At 34.2% G+C, this 20,070-nt stretch overlaps 2 protein-coding genes across 2 annotated transcripts in view; one reads left to right on the top strand and one right to left on the bottom strand.

The window, feature by feature from the left end:
- LOC105214238 (synapsin) overlaps positions 1–20,070 on the top strand; it is a 112,804-nt gene that overhangs the window by 34,157 nt on the left and 58,577 nt on the right. The window contains 4 exon segments of the mRNA XM_054226576.1: positions 930–1,090; positions 1,454–1,525; positions 4,855–4,998; positions 5,097–5,201. Coding sequence (XP_054082551.1) covers positions 930–1,090; positions 1,454–1,525; positions 4,855–4,998; positions 5,097–5,201 — 482 coding nt within the window.
- The window catches only part of Timp (tissue inhibitor of metalloproteinase), a 44,980-nt gene continuing 30,501 nt past the window's right edge, over positions 5,592–20,070 (bottom strand). The window contains exons 3-6 of the mRNA XM_011187547.3: positions 8,116–8,408; positions 6,440–6,525; positions 6,154–6,372; positions 5,592–6,006 (exon numbers count right to left, since the gene is read on the bottom strand). Coding sequence (XP_011185849.1) covers positions 5,812–6,006; positions 6,154–6,372; positions 6,440–6,525; positions 8,116–8,248 — 633 coding nt within the window. The 5' untranslated portion in view covers positions 8,249–8,408 and the 3' untranslated portion in view covers positions 5,592–5,811. The remainder of the gene's footprint in view (positions 6,007–6,153; positions 6,373–6,439; positions 6,526–8,115; positions 8,409–20,070) is intronic.

The following is a 20,070-nucleotide window of genomic DNA, read 5'->3' as shown; positions in this document are numbered from 1 at the left end:
GTACGATTCGCTTCATAACAGTAATCAATCTCGACGAACAGTCATTGAAGTCTTACATCCCAAAAATGTCATTTCTTTGACAGACCTTTCGAATATTCTAGTTTTCGATATAACTAAAATATCGTGAGGTACAACATCCACATACGAAACCTTTAGCAACAGTAAATGGTTGAACATTTGTGTTTGAAAAAGAGTTATACTCAATAACCTATATAACGAGAGCTCTATTAAACAGTGACATTTTTGTCCTGTTGTATCCTTTGAACTGCGGTTAACAGATAAGTACATTGATTTGTGACGTCATGAGAGTAGGTCGCTTTGTTCACAATTACTATCAAAGCTTTACAGTTAGTTCTTTTAATAACTTTGAGTGTCACCTTCTTGCTTCTATCATTCTTACTATATATTCAACAAAAAAACAATACATATCAATCAGAAATATCTAGTAAAGAATTTAAGAAAGAGAGGTTAACAAGGAAAGTTTGTTAAAGTTGCTGTTGTCCTGACAGTAAATAAAAAACAGGTGCACAAGTGTAAACTATCTTTTTGCCTTCGCCCAAGCACTTTCCGTACATAAAAAATGTATAAATCTATACATTCTATAATTAATTCTTCGTAAGCACTTTGAGAGTGCTCCCATGCGCTCTTGCATTTTCACAACAACTAGGTAACTATGCTTACTCAACGCCATTAACTAGTTTACTAACTGTTAATGAAATTAGCTACTTTCCCATCATAACCGTACCCATACTCCTGTTGTTGTCGTGCAGATATTAAAATGTCAAAACTTTTGCGCTCATTAAAAGTTTTGTAATCGCATAAAACTCTCACAATTTTTCGCGTAAATTTAAAAACACCGTTATTTGCTAGCAACCACCATTTTAATCACTACTAATGAAGTCTCATTAAAAATGCATATGCGAATATAGGTGCTGCGGTGCAGAGTGCCACACGAGCGCCAACCTTCAACAAGGACAAGTACTTCACGTTGCTCGTACTCGACGACCAAAACACCGACTGGTCGAAGTATTTCCGCGGCAAACGGCTACATGGCGATTTTGATATACGTGTGGAGCAAGCTGAGTTCCGGGTGAGTAGTAGAGTTGCAGCAAGCGTGTGGCGAGCGACAGTGGAGAGCAAGTAAAATAACTGTTAAAAGGTGTGTCAGGCTGCATTTTAGACGGACCTGTTTAGTTTCACCGTTACATAAATTCTATTTTTTGTTGTTTTATTTTTTTTTTACAAATTTTGTTATGTTCGCACTTTCACCTTTGACCTTGCTCATTATATATTTAACAAGGCGTTTAATGTATGCGTTGTACGACTAATTGCGCTTTCACACCTCAATACTCCAGGCGCTTGCCACTTGCAACGACATTCCGTACGTTCGTTCGTTCTCCGCCTACTGCCACACTTATTATGTAATTTAATGTATATTTGTATGTGCTTACAGGACATTTCGCTTACTGCCAGCGCCGAAACTGGACCCATTATTTCCATGGCTGTCTACCGTGGCGGCACTAGGGTGAGTAACTGAACTATAAACTTTGATTTAAACCGTTATGCCGCTTATCAACGCATGCAACATATGAGCAGGCAGAAGTGTGTGTGCCGCTTTTTAATTGCTCCCTGTTGACCAAGTTGAGTAAATGTTGCCGCATCAGTCATGCCGTGTACTCGCACACACATATGTATGTTGAACACATATTCATTATGTTTTAACACATATTTGTGGATCTCGTCCACTCAGCCTAGTCTGCGCCTTTTTGAACTTGGTTTGCACTTTGACTTTAGTTTCATTATGATGCTCCTCGTTGCAGTGAAACCACTCAAGCGCATTTATTTTCATTTTGCATGAGCTACCATAAATCCGGTACAGCAATATTAAGGCGGGTTCGAAGAATTCAAGACCACGAATGCAATAAATAAAAGGTAGCAATGGACCAGGGACTAAGTGATAATAACCGAGTACGTTAACTGTGGAATTAGCAGCTAGGCTTCTGGGTTCGAATCAAGTCTTACTTAAAGTATATTTTTCTATAGATCTATATCAAATAATTAGATTTGATATTTTCTCGACACATTTACATGGTTATATACTATTTAAGATGGTTTTAAATATAATCTTCTTTGTTTGTTGAAATATAATATATAATCTGTACCATGAACTTCATAAGGCTTCATAAGCTTTAGGCAGAAAATTCTTACCCAAAATTTGGATAAGATACTCATTGCGAGAGTAATTTGTTTTTGCACAGAACTTGAAATTGCAATATGGTGAAATGGAGTAGCTGTTATTAATAGGTTATGTTGGGTTTCAGAATTGATCCCTACAAAGATCACGGCATCCCACTTGGAACAATGAAATCATATTTTTTTATTCCAAAAAAATCTAAGTATGTATCAAGAGACTATCTCGTATTGACTAACCACTTTTATGACAACTGTTTTGAGGCAGATAATTTCGACTCCAGCCAATTCGATCGGTTGAAATATCATCCAAAATATTGACGTCAGTCTATCAAAATTTGGACTGTCTAGGATAAAGTGTTTAGATGATTTAGATTTCTACCAGCAAATAGCATATGTAGAATTGTTGGTCTAATCGCATATATTCCCTCTGCGTGAAATCTTCTGCAACTGGGGCTATATGAACCTTGCTGAGGGCAAGTAATTTTTGAGTTCTTTTCTAGCTAGAAAGATAATCAGCAATGAACTGTATAAGGCTTTTTTTATTAGACTCGAACTCGAATTGAATTGAATTAGACTGGTCGCATTTCAATATATTTAGGATTAGGATAACATTTTGAATATTGAATGATTAATGGTAAATTTTGAATAAGTAAATATTGCAAGCTTTGCGACAGTTAACATAACTTTCATCAGGGTAGCATACGACAGATCAAGACTAGGGATTGCTTAAGACACAGACTCATTTCAGTATCCAGAACCAAACTTATCCAAAAGAGCGTAAGTTCCTCCGACTAACGTAAAACCCTATGACTTCAACTTCTCAACATTAAAGAACTCAATATTGGTATATAGTATTGGTGCAAGGAGTAATTGGTCAGAGTTATTTTAAAGTGATCTTCACAAGAGGCATTTCTGTGAATCCTGAATTCGAAACATGAATCATGAGCAATTTGCTGACTGGGATTATAGCATATCCTGTGCACATTATAACAAAGTTTTATTATTTTGCTTAGCTATTTGTTCATGCAACGGTATGCGTGTCAGCCTTATCGGCAATTAGGCTTGCAAGTGTTTTTTCTTCTGTGAACTCACTGCCACATCGACTGTGAAGGTCGCCGCCATTTATGAATTATTTAGAAATGTATGCGTGTTTGCATAATAGGCCCCTGGCGAGCTGTGCTTGAGTGCGTCTGCTCGGAAGCAAGTGTTCTGCGACATAAAATCATTTGTTTATAAACATGCGTGCTTACGACATATTACAATGAGTGAATGCATATAAATCTGTATGTGGACTCTTTTAGCACTAATTAGTTCTTCACACTTCTTTGACGGCACTTGGGTAAACATTTTTATTGAAAAATTTCTTTATATTTGTGTTTGTATAGTAAAGAAGTTCACTAGTAATAATACTCTTAATGAGTGTAGGATATCTTCAGAATTCTAGAGAGAAGGCGAATCAAATTGTGTATATCATTAAGAGTTAGCAGAAATTTTATTTCAATTATTTATTCCTCCTCATCAATGTTTTTCAAGATTATTTTTAGAACGAGTTAATGCCATATAGCTATCATGCTAATACGGTTTAAAGTTTTTAAAAAGTTTGGAGTTGCCATATAATGAAAATTCATACAAATAAAAAATTCGTATAATTATGCGATTTGTTCTATATAACAGTCATATACGATTGTCTAAAATGGAACAACGCAAATTATTCTAGTTAAGTGGCATCAATGTAGAGCATTGAAAAACTAACCGACTTCAAATTTTTTCTGAAAACCGACAAATGTGATTTTAGATACTAGAGTCGTTTAAAATTGTAGGCAAGTGCTAGTTGGACCAAAGCTAAATTGAGTGTGTAAGTAGAGTGTGTACAGGATACTTAATTAGAAACTTAATTGCCTCAACTCAGAAATTAATATTAACACTGTTTGTCTGTTCTGGTTTGGTCTTGTGTTTTAAATAAAATGTCTTGATCGATAATAAAACGAATCCCTATGTTCTGCTATATTCTCCAAAACCTTTCTAACTGCACTGTAGAGCCGACAAATATTATATAATATAATTGTAAAGACTTAAATCATTCCAAATAGCTGACAAATCCTAATTGAGTCAGAGCTAAATTGAGTGTGTATAAACAGCTTATTTAATTAGAAACTTAATTGCCTCAATTACCAACTTAATTTTAACCCCATCAGTCTATTTGGTGTTTTAAATAAATATCTATATTGAATGTAGAACCAAACCCAACTTAAGAGTTAGTTATTTAATAATCCAAAACCTGTTTAATTGTTCGATTAACGTTTTCTGCTCATTAGAAGATACATTCAAAAAAAAAATGTTTCAAACAATACTAAAAGCTCCTACAATACTAAATATTTTATGTAACATACATTTCTATGAAAAACCATTAACTTTATTTAAATTCTCAAAGTAATCCTTCTGTGAACAACATCACATTTAATTGGTCACGTGTGCAGGCTTAATTGTATTTTTTATCAACATATTAAACGATTTACATTACATAACTGCTTTGAATGGATTTTCAGCAGGGACCCATTAGGCTCACACGCACATCAAAGCAAAATGTAGTCAATTTTTAACAACAACAATTTTTATTTATTTCCATATATATATTCCTAACTGCTTTCGCTCTCCCAACAGGTGGCACGCTCATTCCGACCAGACTTTGTGCTGATACGTCAACCACCACGTGACGGTTCCAATGACTATCGCTCGACCATTATCGGGCTCAAATATGGCGGTGTGCCCAGCATTAATTCGTTGCATTCGATTTATCAATTTCAGGTGCGTACTAAGTGTTGCGGAAGGATACATTTTTATACACATATTTATTTAAAAAAACTTTCTGATTAATTTTATTTTATTTTTCTTATGTTTTCTAGGACAAACCTTGGGTATTCGCTCACTTGCTGCAATTGCAACGTCGCTTGGGTCGCGACGCTTTTCCACTGATCGAGCAGACATTCTTCCCCAATGCTAGGGATTTGGTAAGTAACTTTTGACTTCTCTCGAAATTTATTTTCAATAAAATAAAAATTTTCCGAATATTTTTACACATATAAACAATTATTATTTGTGGCTTTATTACAATAAATACAAATAACAGTTAATAATATATTTATGTACATACAATTAAAGCTCTAATTAAGTGAAGAAACACCGAATATAAGTAGAAGTGAGAAGATGTGAAAAATAAAATCGAAATTTCCGTGCGAAAATGTGAACTTAAAATATATTATGGGATATTAAAAAAATAAAAAAAAAATAAATAAAAAATAATTTTAATTAATTAAGTGGGGTTATGAAACTAATTAATTGTGTTTGTAAATGTAAAAATGGAAATGTGTACAACTACAAATCATACATAGCACATAAGAATTTGAGTGTATGTTATGCAACATGTTAACATTAAATAAGTAATTTTTACGTAAAATACAGCTTAACTACGAAGAACTAGCAGCAATTATTCATGTAACTCTCTTCAACCCACTGTAGTTACAAATTATTTCTTGCTGATTTCGCTTAATTCCTTTACTGCCTCGATTTACATATATGTATATACGTACATATCTAGTGTATATGCATATATTATGTAATTCATGGGTCGGACATGCATTTCTTGTATGCCGGCGTTCTTCGCCAGTGGCACTTGGTGACGATGCCTTCGGGTGTGCGGTAATGTGAGGGTATACAGGCGCTATAATCGGTTTCACACTTAGCGAACGGTGACCATTTGCATGAGTCTGCCGACTGGTGTTCCCTTAAGCAGCTGTTGCCGAAACAGGGTTGCACCTGCAAGAAAGAATGGAGACATTATATTTTTTTCTCTCATGATATAAAAATTAGTTGAGAATCGCTTAAAAATCTTTTGAAAATTCCTCATATAATAAAATTCTAAATTCATTGCGAAATTTAACCCAAATTTCTTCTCATACTCACCGAGCAATTACAACCCTTGCGATATGCCCCGGCAAAGCCACGTCTCTCAATCACCGACATTTTCAGATATTCCTTAACATAACTGCAACTGTTCAAATACGGACCACGACCGGCAATCACATACAGTTTGCCTATGTCCAGATTAACGCCACACATCGCATCGGAATTGGGTGTTACAATGCGACCATGCTTCAATAGCTTGTGACCGGCATCGTTCATCTGTGTAGAAAATTTAAGAAATATTATTATTATACTCGAATGGCTCAATTATTATGTGCTCACTCACCTTGTATGACTTCTTGACTTGCACTTTGTAGGCGACGTTGTCTTGCACCAAATTGTAGGATTTGCGCATTACGCGGATTATGACAACTGTAAAATAAATGTGAAAATATGTAATTGAAGGTTTATAAGACATAATGAGGTATGCATGAAACAAAGAATCAATATGCTTGAATTTAACCCCTTACTTGGAAATGGCATCGTTTATTCCCACAACTAATGCATTTTACTGAACTAGTTATGAATTAGACTAAAACTAAAGAATTCAATTTAATAATAATAATTTCTAGTTACGAACTGGAGGCTGCTAGCTAAAGAATATCTTGAATTTTCATCGCACATCAAGTATACGCCATGTACCTACCCTCCCATTACTTTAGCGATAAAAATGTAAAAGAAAATACATAATAAGCACAAAGCTATGCTAGTAAATTTCCCCAGCGCAACAGGTCGGAAGTAACTACAAGTAGAAAGAAATGAATAAGTGTAGCGACAAGCAGTGTCTATTTCAAAAGTAGCAATCCGCATAGATATTTGCTGATTTCTTGTAGAAGCCGGCCCATTAATGACAGCGCTTCTAACCTTTGACTTTTCTTGCGCATCCAAGCACAGCTCATACAATTTATTTTATTTTTTCTACAGAATGTTATGAAAATGGTTATAAGTGCTTGAGGAAATAGGGAAAATTATTTTACCGTAACGAATCCGCAGGCTAACTGTCTTAACGCTGCTAAGCATTGACATTTACAAGTATTCTTAATATACAAGGGCCGTTTTAGAAGTCAGTGACTGATATATTATATAAATAATATAAATTCTCCAAACATTTTCTTCGAAAATTATGATTTTTTTTAGGAAGACTATAGTTTCTGGAGTCTTTATTACCGGACAATTTAAGAACTTTTGAAGATCTAATTTGGAAATATGTTGTTGCTTGATCCTTCTTGGGAGAAGGGAGGCATGGGAAATCCTTGAGGGATGCTATCAGAGATTCCATGAGCCGAGCGCAGGTATTGGCAGCTACAGTAATATTCTGGCAAGTGCGGTGGGTAACCCGGTAGGGCCTTGGGTTATACTTTACTAGGGATTCCCTAAAATGTTTCATCAAAAGATTCCTAACGACTAATTTCAAATCTTCACAGAAAATTTAATTATCATTGAGTGAGCCCCATTTTGGATTCTAATATCTTATAATCTCTTTCATCCCAAATTAAAACTCCTTTTGACTGGAAATCTTTTGTATTTGGCGATCACAATTTCTAAAGAACTCTGTTTATTCTCTAAAAGAAAATATGGTTAGCCCATAGTTTAAAGTCTATCAATGAACTATAGAACACCACTGTCTTATAAAACTGCACTCGTACAAACGAAACAAATTGCCATCTCGACACCACTTCTAAGTCAGAGCACCGTACTTCCACTCTTCTACAGCGACTATCATGAGATAATATAATTTGTCCGAGCACAGCGCTTACTTTTACAGTATTATTTCTGCCCAACGAAGCCACAAGCAGCTTCCTTCCTTTATTTACTATACTCTACATTTTGCTACAGTAATATTTACAGAGCGAGTCTTCCTGCCTAAGGGGGTCACGTGTCATGTATCTTCTCGTGCTGTCAGTCCGTCACAGTGGCTAAGTCTACTTAGAGGTACGCACACCAACTCTTCACACCACTTACCATAATCAGCTTCGCAAAAGTGTTTCTGCGGATGGGCGGGCATGCAACTGCACGCCTCCACCGGACTGCTGTAGAGCGCCAACAGCGAGAGCAGCATCAGCGCCAGTAAACCCAAATATTTTCCCACATCCATAGTTGACAGTTATTGATTTTGTGCTTGATTTGTATTTTCTCTATTTGCTTTGCCTTTTTGCCTGGTGTCACCGTGCCCGCGAGCGTTGGACGCTGGTTGTTTTTATTGCGTTCCGTTCGAGTGTGTTGTCAACTGTCACCGAGTAGTTCTAAAGTTTTTGCTGAAATGAATGGAAAAAGAAATGTATAAATATAGTACGGAGCGCTGTTGAGTATGTGCTGTTCTAAAGTTTCACCTAACCTAAATTAATTAACTTAATTTAAATTGTACTAAAGGACTTTTTTGACAGTTATGGCATGTGAGCTGTCAGTAACAGGTTTGTGGGAAAACTAGAATAGTTTTAGTAGTGAATAATTTACTAAAACCAATATATGCTATTATTTTGAGTTTTATTATTTTTTTTGCCAACATTTATATAATACTCTCCATCATTCTTGAGCCTGTCAAATCAAGTGCTGCATTTACTATACTCCAAGTGTGTCTTCATCACATTTATGCTTAGTTTTGAGTAGGTAGCTGTTTATATGTATATAAAATGTGTAAACATTTAGACAAAGAGGTTATTGTATTTAATATCATCATGTCAAGCGCAAACCGCAAAATTTTAGGAAACGACAGCAAACAACAAGTGATTTCAACAAGACTTCAGGCTACACCTTTACACAGTGTTGTACTCGCATTTGTGTTTCCAGAATTAGTTTGTTTAGTTTTGAGCAAATATTATAGTAATGTATCTGAATAAATATTAATAATATCTATTTAAACAAGTTTGTTGATGAGGAATTGATTACAAGCTGAAACTTTTTCCCAGAATTTAGCGAAAGTTGGTGAACGATGATATTAATATACATACTACCAACCTAAACTTTATGGTGGTTATATTAAATTTACTCGTTTGTGTAATAAATTAAAAAAAAATTCAATAAAAAAGTATTATAAATATATTATTATTTACTATATATACATATAAATTTACGGAATACTTAAAAAAATGAAAATTCTTAATATCACATTCAAGCCAAAACAATATTCTTCAACTTAATAAATATTTGCAAATTTTTGCAGAAATCGTTAAAATATTATCAATATTAATAAAAAATAATATAATTAATAATCAATATCATAGATAATCTAGAAGCTTCACTAGAGTAGCACAGTCGAATGTACTGGCGAAAAGGTAGATGTCGCTGCTGTCGAGATATTTCTATAGATTTTTTATTTACTTCTATAGAATATATTTAATATCTTGGCACCTTTTTAAATGAGATAAGAGAAATTATCCAACTAATTTCAGAGAACACCTTTAACACCTGCGGCTTGAAAAAAAATATTAGAAATATACAAGCTCGCACTAAGTCGTCGAATTCTGAGCATGAACATCAAAGATTAGAGGTCGTTATCAAGTTTTAGCTCATTGTAAATAAAATATAATTTCATGTTCGAATTTTCCTCATTTTACTTTTTTAAAATGTACCCACACTAGAAACGGAAAAGTACATACATATGTGTGGGAAAGTGTGTATAAGTGCATAAAAACTTAAAACTTTTGAAATGTTTGTTTAAACCCGTGCAAAGCCGGAGCAGTCTGCTAGTAAAATATAAAATTTTTGAAAAGAAAAATTTAACTCTAAACTCATGTAGTTAAAATGAATACACATGGACTTAAGCTGTTACTTCTTGCCAATAGTTTTGTTACAATTTTTTGCAAGCCATTAATCCATCTTATCCATCCATCTTCGTTTTTAATCAACAAAATCCGCAAATGCTATAACTATATATACTATGCTCATATAAATCTCCACTTCCACAGTCTGTACCGTCTGCCTTCACTAAACTTAATCACATAAATTGAGTGCCGTTACAAATTACTTCAATATTTAGAGAAACTTGAAATACAAACATAAATATGTAATCAAAATATATTGTTATCCTTGAGCAGTTGGTATACTTGCTGTAAACACTAATACTCATCAATCATTTTCATAAGTATTTGCAAAGTTACCAAGTCGAATGAGTTTACGCTCAGTTAGATAGTATTTGCTAAGGGACTTTCTGCTCGTGCATAGATACTTACATAATGGTGTTTAAGTTTGCTAATCTGCTAACTTTAATCATAATACAACAAAAATACTCTGTTGGTGTTGAGATGAGAACATAATATTGTATTTGATTACAGCTTTAAGTAAATTCAGCTTATTTTGATGAAAATATTTATTTGAAATTTCGACCATCACAAAATAAAGACAAAGTTGCAGTAAAGCTTAGCTTAGTAAAGCTAAAGCTTAATATTAGTTTCACAATTTTGTTAATTACTCATAAAGTAAGAATATTACTATCATAAAAGTATAGTGAGCGAGTATTAAGCAAAAGCAGTTCTTTCACAAATGTGTTCGAGAAAAAATAATATTGTAAACTATGACTGGGACTACCTTTACTTTGTAGTACCTGACCATTATAGCAGCTTTCAAGCAGAGTTGGCTACCATCAAAGTAGCAGTAGATGTACTGCTTCGAAGTGCTGCCTCCTTCATAGAGTTGTGCATTCACTCCAACACCACAGCGGCAAGACAGGCTTTCAGTTTGATGGCGGTAAGCTCAAAGTTAGTAAAGGAGTGACCTCTTTAGTATTAGCTTCAAGCTACTTCGATATTCGACCTCTTTGGGTGCCCGGTCATAGCGGAATTGCCGGAATCTGCAAATCCGCTAAGTTAGCAAAAGAGGTCACCCTAGTCACATTGGACAACCAGACCTCGAGTGATATCGATAAATGCTGGACAACAACCAGCACTGGTGCGGTTGCAAGATCCAACTGACTAGGACTGGAGCGCTCGAATTGCTCTGTTCCACCAAGAACCTTGGCAATCCCTCCCGCAATCATATGAGGGCTAACTGGACATTGACCAATAGCTTTCGAAGAATTATGAAGGAAGATGAGGTGAAGTCACACACCTTCTTCTCCGCTTTCGCTAGATTAAGATCGAAGCATTTCGATAGGCATAACTGTGGCAAACTCTACGAACCGGCTGGCATTCTTATTAACAGACTTTGTGAATCATTCTAAGAGTTTTTTGGATACGTGACGGTCGTCTAAATTCATAGATAGGAAAAAACGCAGGTTCAGTCTCCCAACCTAACCTAACAGCTGGGCCAATCTACAAAATAATTATAATAATAACTCTTCGTCTCTCACTTTTTCCATATATGCGAAAAGATAATAACGAAAATTAGTTGTGTGTTTTGTAATTGACACATCTGCGGCAAGTAATATTCAAGAAAGCATCTGGCAACATACCACAAATATTTATGCATATTCACCGTCAGACACCAGTCGGCTCGTGTAACCAATTATATTTGGCTCTAACAAAATTTATTTGCCACCAAAAACATTTTCATTAATTAAGTTACATATTAATGTTGAAATGCAGAAAACCGTTAAACAATTAGGCAATTACAAAGGACAAAGACCACAGCATACATACCATAACGTGTCTACAAGTCGGTACATATGTATGTATCTATTTATGTGTGTGTGTGTGTGGTAGAAGTACCCATGTATTTCAGCGGCAGCTCATTAGTTTAGGCAATTAAACACTTCACAAACCAGCTTTCATCACCCACAATTGGCCGCCGAAAGACACATAGGCAGCAACTTGCAAGTAAATACGAGCTATGTATGTAAATATGTGCCACACATGTTGAAAATATTTTAGAGGAGAGGGGCAAGTTGAACGCGTGTTATCGAACTGTCTCTAGACACAACATGGCATTTATGAAATCGCAGATTGTGGGCTGTTTTTGTAGTCACAAGCAACCACATATAAGAAAACCGTTAAAATAAACATTTTATATATAGTTACATGTGTGTGTTTGTCTGCATATCCATTTATATTTGCATTTATTTGCAACACGGTTATTATTTGATTATTTTACTGCCGAAATGTTTATTTGTAGTTACCGCATAATTTTTTTTATGGCCACATAACGGCATTTATGGTTAATACCAGATAGGATAATTGCAACAGTCGGACCTTAAATGCAATTAAATTTATATTACATTTGCGGTTGTAAACGCATTTCGATGACGAATATATTCTATAATTGTAATTCCAGCTTTAATTGTTGAAATATTTGCGAATTTCCATTTTTATATGTGTATATATAAACTTGATAATGCTGTTGAATTCTTTGTTAAATTCCAAAAAAAATTTATTAGAATTTCACAGAAAGAGATAAGAGTCTGTAGCAGGGAATTCAATAATTATTTTCAACAAAATTTAATAGCATTGTTGAAAAATTAAAGATTTTCATCCTTTTCCCTCATTTTTCCTATAAACACATGCCACATGCCTTGAATTGGTTGTTCTTTTGAATCTTTGGCACTCATTTGATTGGTTTGACACAAATTGATTGGTTGGATGCCTCTCAGAACGGATATTTGGGTTTCAGGCCAAAATCAGGTGGGGAGGGGTGTTAACGTGATCTGAAATGATCACTTGATTTCATCAACAAACATTTACTTTGCCCGCATTTTTTTGCAAACGTGTAAGGTCTTTCGGTAACGCTTCATGCCCATCATCTAATCTTATGTGTTGACCCATTAGAGATGTTAAAAGGTTTCCATCTATCACAAGCAACGCCAAGTAACACATGGAAACCCTTGAAAAGTTTTGGGATCGTTAAACCGACTGGTGAGGATTATTTATAATTCAGTAAATTAATCAAGTTTATTTGTTGCTATATTTTATGAGAACTTCCAGATTAATCCAATTAGATATTGTTCTCCTATACTGCTTACTTAGTGACAAATAGATCATGTTAGAACTGCTGATAGGTCTTGTGATGAAATTCCGAGTTAAAATTTAAAGCCATCCACAGGGAATCTTATCGTATTTCGGCCTTGAATCTGCGATCTCATAAAAACCAATAGAGGAGTTGGCTAATATCACTCGTAAACTTTAGGAAAGTTTCCTTTTTATAAATGAAAGCTATCCCAACACTAACGATAACATTCAAAAACTAAGACTCCATAAAAATTTTAGTGAGATTGTGAGTTTAGTGAGATGAGTGAGTGTATTTGTAAAACCAAAGTTCAAAGGTTATGATTCTAAGAGATTGTAACTCCATTGAAAATTTTGGAGATTGTTTGTAAAAAAAAATTAGAATGTATTTGTACAACCTATTTCAAAGTTTATGATTCCAAAAATCGATTATATGATAGTTATGGTTAAATAAGGAAGATTGAGTGTTAAGCCCTAAATATATACTGGAAGAAGTCATCACTCTAATGCACTTCATTCTTTAAACAGATTTTTAATATTTCGAACCGTCACCTAATTTAAAAGAAAATGTTATTCTACAATAAAATTCCTGAAGTAAAACAACACATTTTCAGAGAACTTATACAATTTTAAAGGTCAAAGTGGTAATTATTTTTTATAATAGCAAAAATTAGCGAATTATTTTTGCAACAATTTACAGAAATAACGAAAATTTCCACTTTTCCAAAAACAAATGCAAATCAAACAACAACTAAAGAGAAATCAGCAACAAAGTCACGAACACCACTCGATCAGTCTGTGCACATTTCCAAAGGCAATCAATCGATCAATGGCCAAACTCAAAGCAGAACTGTAAATTGCACATAAATAAACAAACGTCCGAATTAACAAGCCGCAACTAGCTTACAATGCTGTTGTGATTACTGCGAGATTAGTGAATTGATTGCGGCGCATTATTTAGCAAATAAAAGTCGTAAAGCATAATGAATAAGTCGATGAAAGAGCCGATGAAAGGCGCGCGCACAAGGTGAATGCGAATGTGTAATGTGAGAATTTCTAGTACTGAGTTGCTAGCTGTGCTGTTGATAATGTTTGTGTGATAAACATTATTGATCGTGTTCAACTGGTCGCTGATCTCTAACCCGCAATCAGCGCAATTTAGTTGCCGCTTTGTGTGTGGCGAATGCAAAGTAACGAAGGCAAATAAATGCAAATTAAAATGAGGAAAACATGCAGTTAGGTTAGGTGAAAAAAAAGATATTTATTAGAAGAATTTCCAGTGAACTGCTAAGTTGATAATTAGTTGTTGATTTGTAAAACTGATTTTTATTTTTAATTTTTTTTTTGCTTTGATTAATTTTAGTGCGCGCTACTAAATTGCAGTATTTTGAATTTTTGCAAGTAAACATTTCAGACACGCTATTGCAATAAAAATATATATACATATGCATGTATGTATATAGATAATGTTAGGCCTCGGTGTGCTTTGCATATCGCACAATTTTAATTACACCACTAATGTGTTGTAAGTGCTTTGGCTAATAAATTGCCATTTACTCATTAGTGCATTATTTGTTGCATATGCCGAAAAGTGCACTTTGCCATAAGTAGCCATAATATTGCGAAAATCAATTTATTTTAGATCGATTTTGCACATTATTTGAATCCATAATGCATGCATTTGAGCAACTAAAAAAAAGTCACACTCCCATTACATGCATTAGTTGGCCGCCTATTTTTGCACCTAAATCACGAGCTGTCAGGCATGACATGAAATGTCAACAATGTCATTTGGTTAACAGTTTCGTGTTCATGCTTTAACGCCCGAACAATTCTCAGTCACGTCAAAGCATTCCCATCCGTGTACACGAGTGCGGCCCACTACTTGTCTACACACATAAATAGCTGGCATATTACAAATACAAAAAGAAATGCCTCAGCAGCATCTTCGCGGCGGCGTTCTCATGTCAGCGATTTGTGTAATGAAGCGTTTATTGTGAGCCAAAAAAAAAATATAAAAAAAAAATTAAAAAAAATATTTTTAATTCAAAAACATACAGCGCTCCACGAATTGCACCTCTGCGCATCACGACATGCTGCGAGCGTTTTGCTAAGCGCAATAAATAAAATAAATATTTAATATTAACTTAAAAGCGATTTCCATAAGTTGTCTTGTGAGAAACTACAAAAACAAATGTTGCTGTCATCATGCCGCTGAGATTTAAAATGTTAAATTGCTATATTTAAACAAGCGCACACCTACACTCTCCTCCTCACTTCAATGACAATTGGTTGGCTGTTTATTTTCTTTGCTTCCTCGCTTGTTTACTCAACTTATATATAGTCATCTTATTGGCGCTTTGCTGTGTTTGTTTTGCTTAAACTTTATTGTTTTTGTTGCAATATTTTTTTTATGCTGTCAATAATGATAGCTTTTCCCAGAAGTCACTTCGTTCAGGTGAGTGGGTGTATTGGCATATTATGCGCCAGCATTCGTTCATCATTACTCGTCACCATCCCCACTCATCTGTGGCAGCAATTTTGATTAGTTGTTGCTTTGTTTAATGAACGGAAATTAATACTATTATTCTCATCGATAATTAAATATTAAATCATTTGCATTTGCTGCAATGGCTTCTGTGAACATTTATGTAATGAAAATGGATGAATAAAATGGTCCCTTGGGCGTTGATTTGGCTGCTAAGTAATGAAAATATTTACAATACTTTTGTATGTATTTATGGATATCATTACAATTTTATGGGAAATATGAGCTAAAATTGATTTTCAAATATTCAGATTATAGTATATACGAGTACATTAATGAGTAATTAAATTTGAATTTTCATTTGCTACGGTTTTCAGAATTTACTCGAGAGAAACTTTATGGAATTTGTTGTAATAAAATGTTATTAATTGTTTTTCTTTATTAAAAAATTGTATTTTCATATTATGTTTCGATGATTTAAGGGGACCCCCCATTCTCGATTTCAAATTTTGACGATATTCAATGAGCTGGTAAATGAAAATAAATTATTTTTTAGACTTAAAATGAAGTAAAAAATGTAATATATTTTTTTTGCTGTTGTTGCTTTTTGTGATCAAACAAAATCCCTTCTTTTCAGCGGCGCATGTGATTCCCGCTCGCTGGAACATCTGAAACCAAAAACTCCAACGGGATTAGAAAGAGTAAATGTTTGGCTCTGGTATGAACTAGGATTATTAATTTCACACAAAAATTAAGTAAATGGCGAACCTTTGAAATTTTTTTTTAAGTTGCCTTTTTTCAGCCACAAATCAAGCTGAAAAGTAAAGAAGATCTTCGCCGATTTGATTTATCCTAGTTCATACCATAGCTTATATATGTGTAGAATAACGCACAAAAAAATGGAACCGATTGGATTAATAGGTTTTCTGTAACCACATGCGCCAGTAGTAAAAACACTGTTTCGAGAAAAACGCCTGACGCCTGACGCCTGACGCCTGACGCTTCCTCCATAAATCGGCTATATCCTCAAGAGTTTTTGAAATTTTCACTTGAAATTTTAAAGGAAGATTCTTGAATAGTTATAGGTAAATAAAAAAAATCGATTTTTTGAAACTGAGAATGGGGAGGGGGTCTCCTTAATATTCTTAATGGGTATATATTAATAAAATAATTTAGATCCTGGAGGTGCCTAACTTGCGTTGTAATCTGGGTAGTGGGGAATTTTAAAAGCTACGTTTCTTAAAATTGAAGAGAGGGTGGGAATATTGTAAGACCATAACGGAGACTGTACTAGGAGGAATATATACATATATTGGCGAAATATAAATATTCTTAGTTCGAATGGAATCGGTTTTCGGTATTCCTTATGAAATGAAGATAATTAAATGATAATTTTTCTTGTGGATTAAATTAAAGTATCAATGTTGTTAAAAAAAATTTTTTAGACCTGAAATTTGTGCTGAATTTTGATTTTTATTAAATTTTTGATTTTTTTAAATTATAAATCTAAAATACTTCTTTCCGGTTGTTTTTTCTGACATGTTAAAATCAATTATCCATTTTGAGGTGTTATAAATCTTATAGAACCTTAATTTGACCAGTAAAAATTTCGAAGAATATATTTATATATTATTTGTTTGATAAATATCTTCTGTTTCTAAAAGTTCTATGACCTTTTTCGTCGGTGATGATGAGATTTTAGGGTCAATTCTACCTGTAGATTAATATATCTCATAATTTGAATACCTACACATTCATTACAACAACACAGTTTGGCGGTATTTTAATAAATAAAGGGTGATTTTTTAAGAGCTTGATAACTTTTAAAAAAAAAAAACGCATAAAATTTCTCATCGGTTCTTTATTTGAAACGTTAGACTGGTTCATGACATTTACTTTTTGAAGATAATTTCATTTAAATGTTGACCGCGGCTGCGTCTTAGGTGGTCCATTCGGAAAGTCCAATTTTGGGCAACTTTTTCGAGCATTTCGGCCGGAATAGCCCGAATTTCTTCGGAAATGTTGTCTTCCAAAGCTGGAATAGTTGCTGGCTTATTTCTGTAGACTTTAGACTTGACGTAGCCCCACAAAAAATAGTCTAAAGGCGTTAAATCGCATGATCTTGGTGGCCAACTTACGGGTCCATTTCTTGAGATGAATTGTTCTCCGAAGTTTTCCCTCAAAATGGCCATAGAATCGCGAGCTGTGTGGCATGTAGCGCCATCTTGTTGAAACCACATGTCAACCAAGTTCAGTTCTTCCATTTTTGGCAACAAAAAGTTTGTTAGCATCGAACGATAGCGATCGCCATTCACCGTAACGTTGCGTCCAACAGCATCTTTGAAAAAATACGGTCCAATGATTCCACCAGCGTACAAACCACACCAAACAGTGCATTTTTCGGGATGCATGGGCAGTTCTTGAACGGCTTCTGGTTGCTCTTCACCCCAAATGCGGCAATTTTGCTTATTTACGTAGCCATTCAACCAGAAATGAGCCTCATCGCTGAACAAAATTTGTCGATAAAAAAGCGGATTTTCTGCCAACTTTTCTAGGGCCCATTCACTGAAAATTCGACGTTGTGGCAGATCGTTTCATCATTCATGATGAAATGTCAAAGTATACTGAGCATCTTTCTCTTTGACACCATGTCTGAAATCCCACGTGATCTGTCAAATACTAATGCATGAAAATCCTAACCTCAAAAAAATCACCCGTTAGAATATATAATTATTATAACATATACAAACATACAAATTAAAATAAAATGCTCTAATTTTTTTCATAGTAAAAATTTAGTGCTGTCCTCAAAAATAATTTTAAAAAATCTCAAAAATTCATTTTCCAAAAAAATCGAAACAATAAAAACTAGAATGTTCATACATCTTAATAAACCCCGTTCCATTAATTGCGCACCCATTCTTAATGAATTTTATAAGCAATTAAATTATTTAATGTGTGCATAAAATACACCGAAAGTAGCACAGTGTATGTGGAGCTTCACACAATAAGCCCCGTAAAGAAGCAATAACAGCAATAAGCATTCTAAACACAAATCTACATTAAGCGCATTCATATAAAATTTATTTGCTCACAAACTGCATACATCCGAAGCAATTTAATACCGAAAGGCTGCAGCGGCCATTAGTTCATCTAATGCCACACATTATAGCGGTGCATACTAGACTGCTGCTGCAGTTGTTCGCAGTGAGTGGCCAAGAAGAAACTTTGATGCTGCGAATAGTTAGTGGTCTGTTTATGATCAAGCGTGGCAAAATTGATTTTTCAATAAAAAAAAAGAACTAAAACAACAATAACATAGTAAGAAAACACAGAAGTAGATTAATTCCATAGCATCACTGTAGGAAAAGTATTGAGCGAAATGATTTCCTTGTAGGGAAAAGTTTCAATGATTCATATAGAGTAGCAGAATTGTTTAAAGAATTGGTTTGCTTATATTTCAAATATTATATTGAGCATTGATTAGTCAGTAGAATAGTTCAAAGAAAATATTTACCTACAATATTTATCCTTTCGACTCGAAAGAAAAATTAGGAATTTTCCCGAAATTAAAGTTTATTCTTGAAACCCCAAAATATTTCGTCTTTGATTAATTTCGTAATTTAGCTCACATTTACAGGATTTAGACTGAATGTCTAGATCTCGAATCGATCGACTCATCCAATATATTTGTGAATCTGATAATTTCGGCTTTATTCATAAAAATTCCACAGTCCTCCCGCTATCACTTTTTGTACTCATGCTAACCACCGAATGTGCTATCAGATTTAATTCCGGAGTGTACCTCACACTAGTCTATAGAATCTATAGAATTCCACTCCAGAAACTTCTTAATTTTAAATGCATAAGTAATTCTATGCTTTAAGGTCATGAATAGCACAAATAATTGGTTAAATAAAAAGGTCTCCTCATTACTTTCCGCACCCTTGCCATGCGCCACCACTTATTGCGCTGGTTTTTGTAATTTGTTTATGACCCCGAGCATTTGCGGGTGCGAGCGCGTGGAACACACTTCATTTTATGAGCCAACACCGCTGAGTGAATAACATCACATCAAACACTTAATGAGCTACTAAAATTAGCTAAGCACCTTGAATGCTAAGAAATGAAATGGTTCAACGCATATAAATATTGTAGGGCAGTTTGTACGCTCCGATCGGTGCGGTGTGCGGGGTGGCAATTCGTTCCTTATTATGTTGTCGGATCTTGTGTTGTTGTTGTTGTTGTTTTTTGCTTGTAATTTATTGTTGCACTCATTCACTTTTGTTTTCTTTTTCTTTGAACGTCGTCTTAACTCAATTGATAATCTCTGCTTAAATTGCTTTCAAATTCGTTTAAATGAAAGCATGTCAAGTCTTCTTTATTATGACTTTGACAGTTCCGAAATGGATTTGTAAGTGGCATGAATCGTAAAATTTCGTTATTTCGTTAATCAAATTGTTACATTAATTACAGCGCTCTTCATTATTATTTATAAGAATATGTATGCATGTACATATTTGTTGTTGAAAATAAATATTATTGCGTAAATAAAAT

This window comes from Zeugodacus cucurbitae, chromosome 2 (assembly GCF_028554725.1).
Source record: "Zeugodacus cucurbitae isolate PBARC_wt_2022May chromosome 2, idZeuCucr1.2, whole genome shotgun sequence".
Lineage (NCBI taxonomy): Eukaryota > Metazoa > Arthropoda > Insecta > Diptera > Tephritidae > Zeugodacus > Zeugodacus cucurbitae.
Note: the sequence above shows the minus strand (reverse complement) of the source record. Positions and strands in the feature narration are given on the sequence as shown.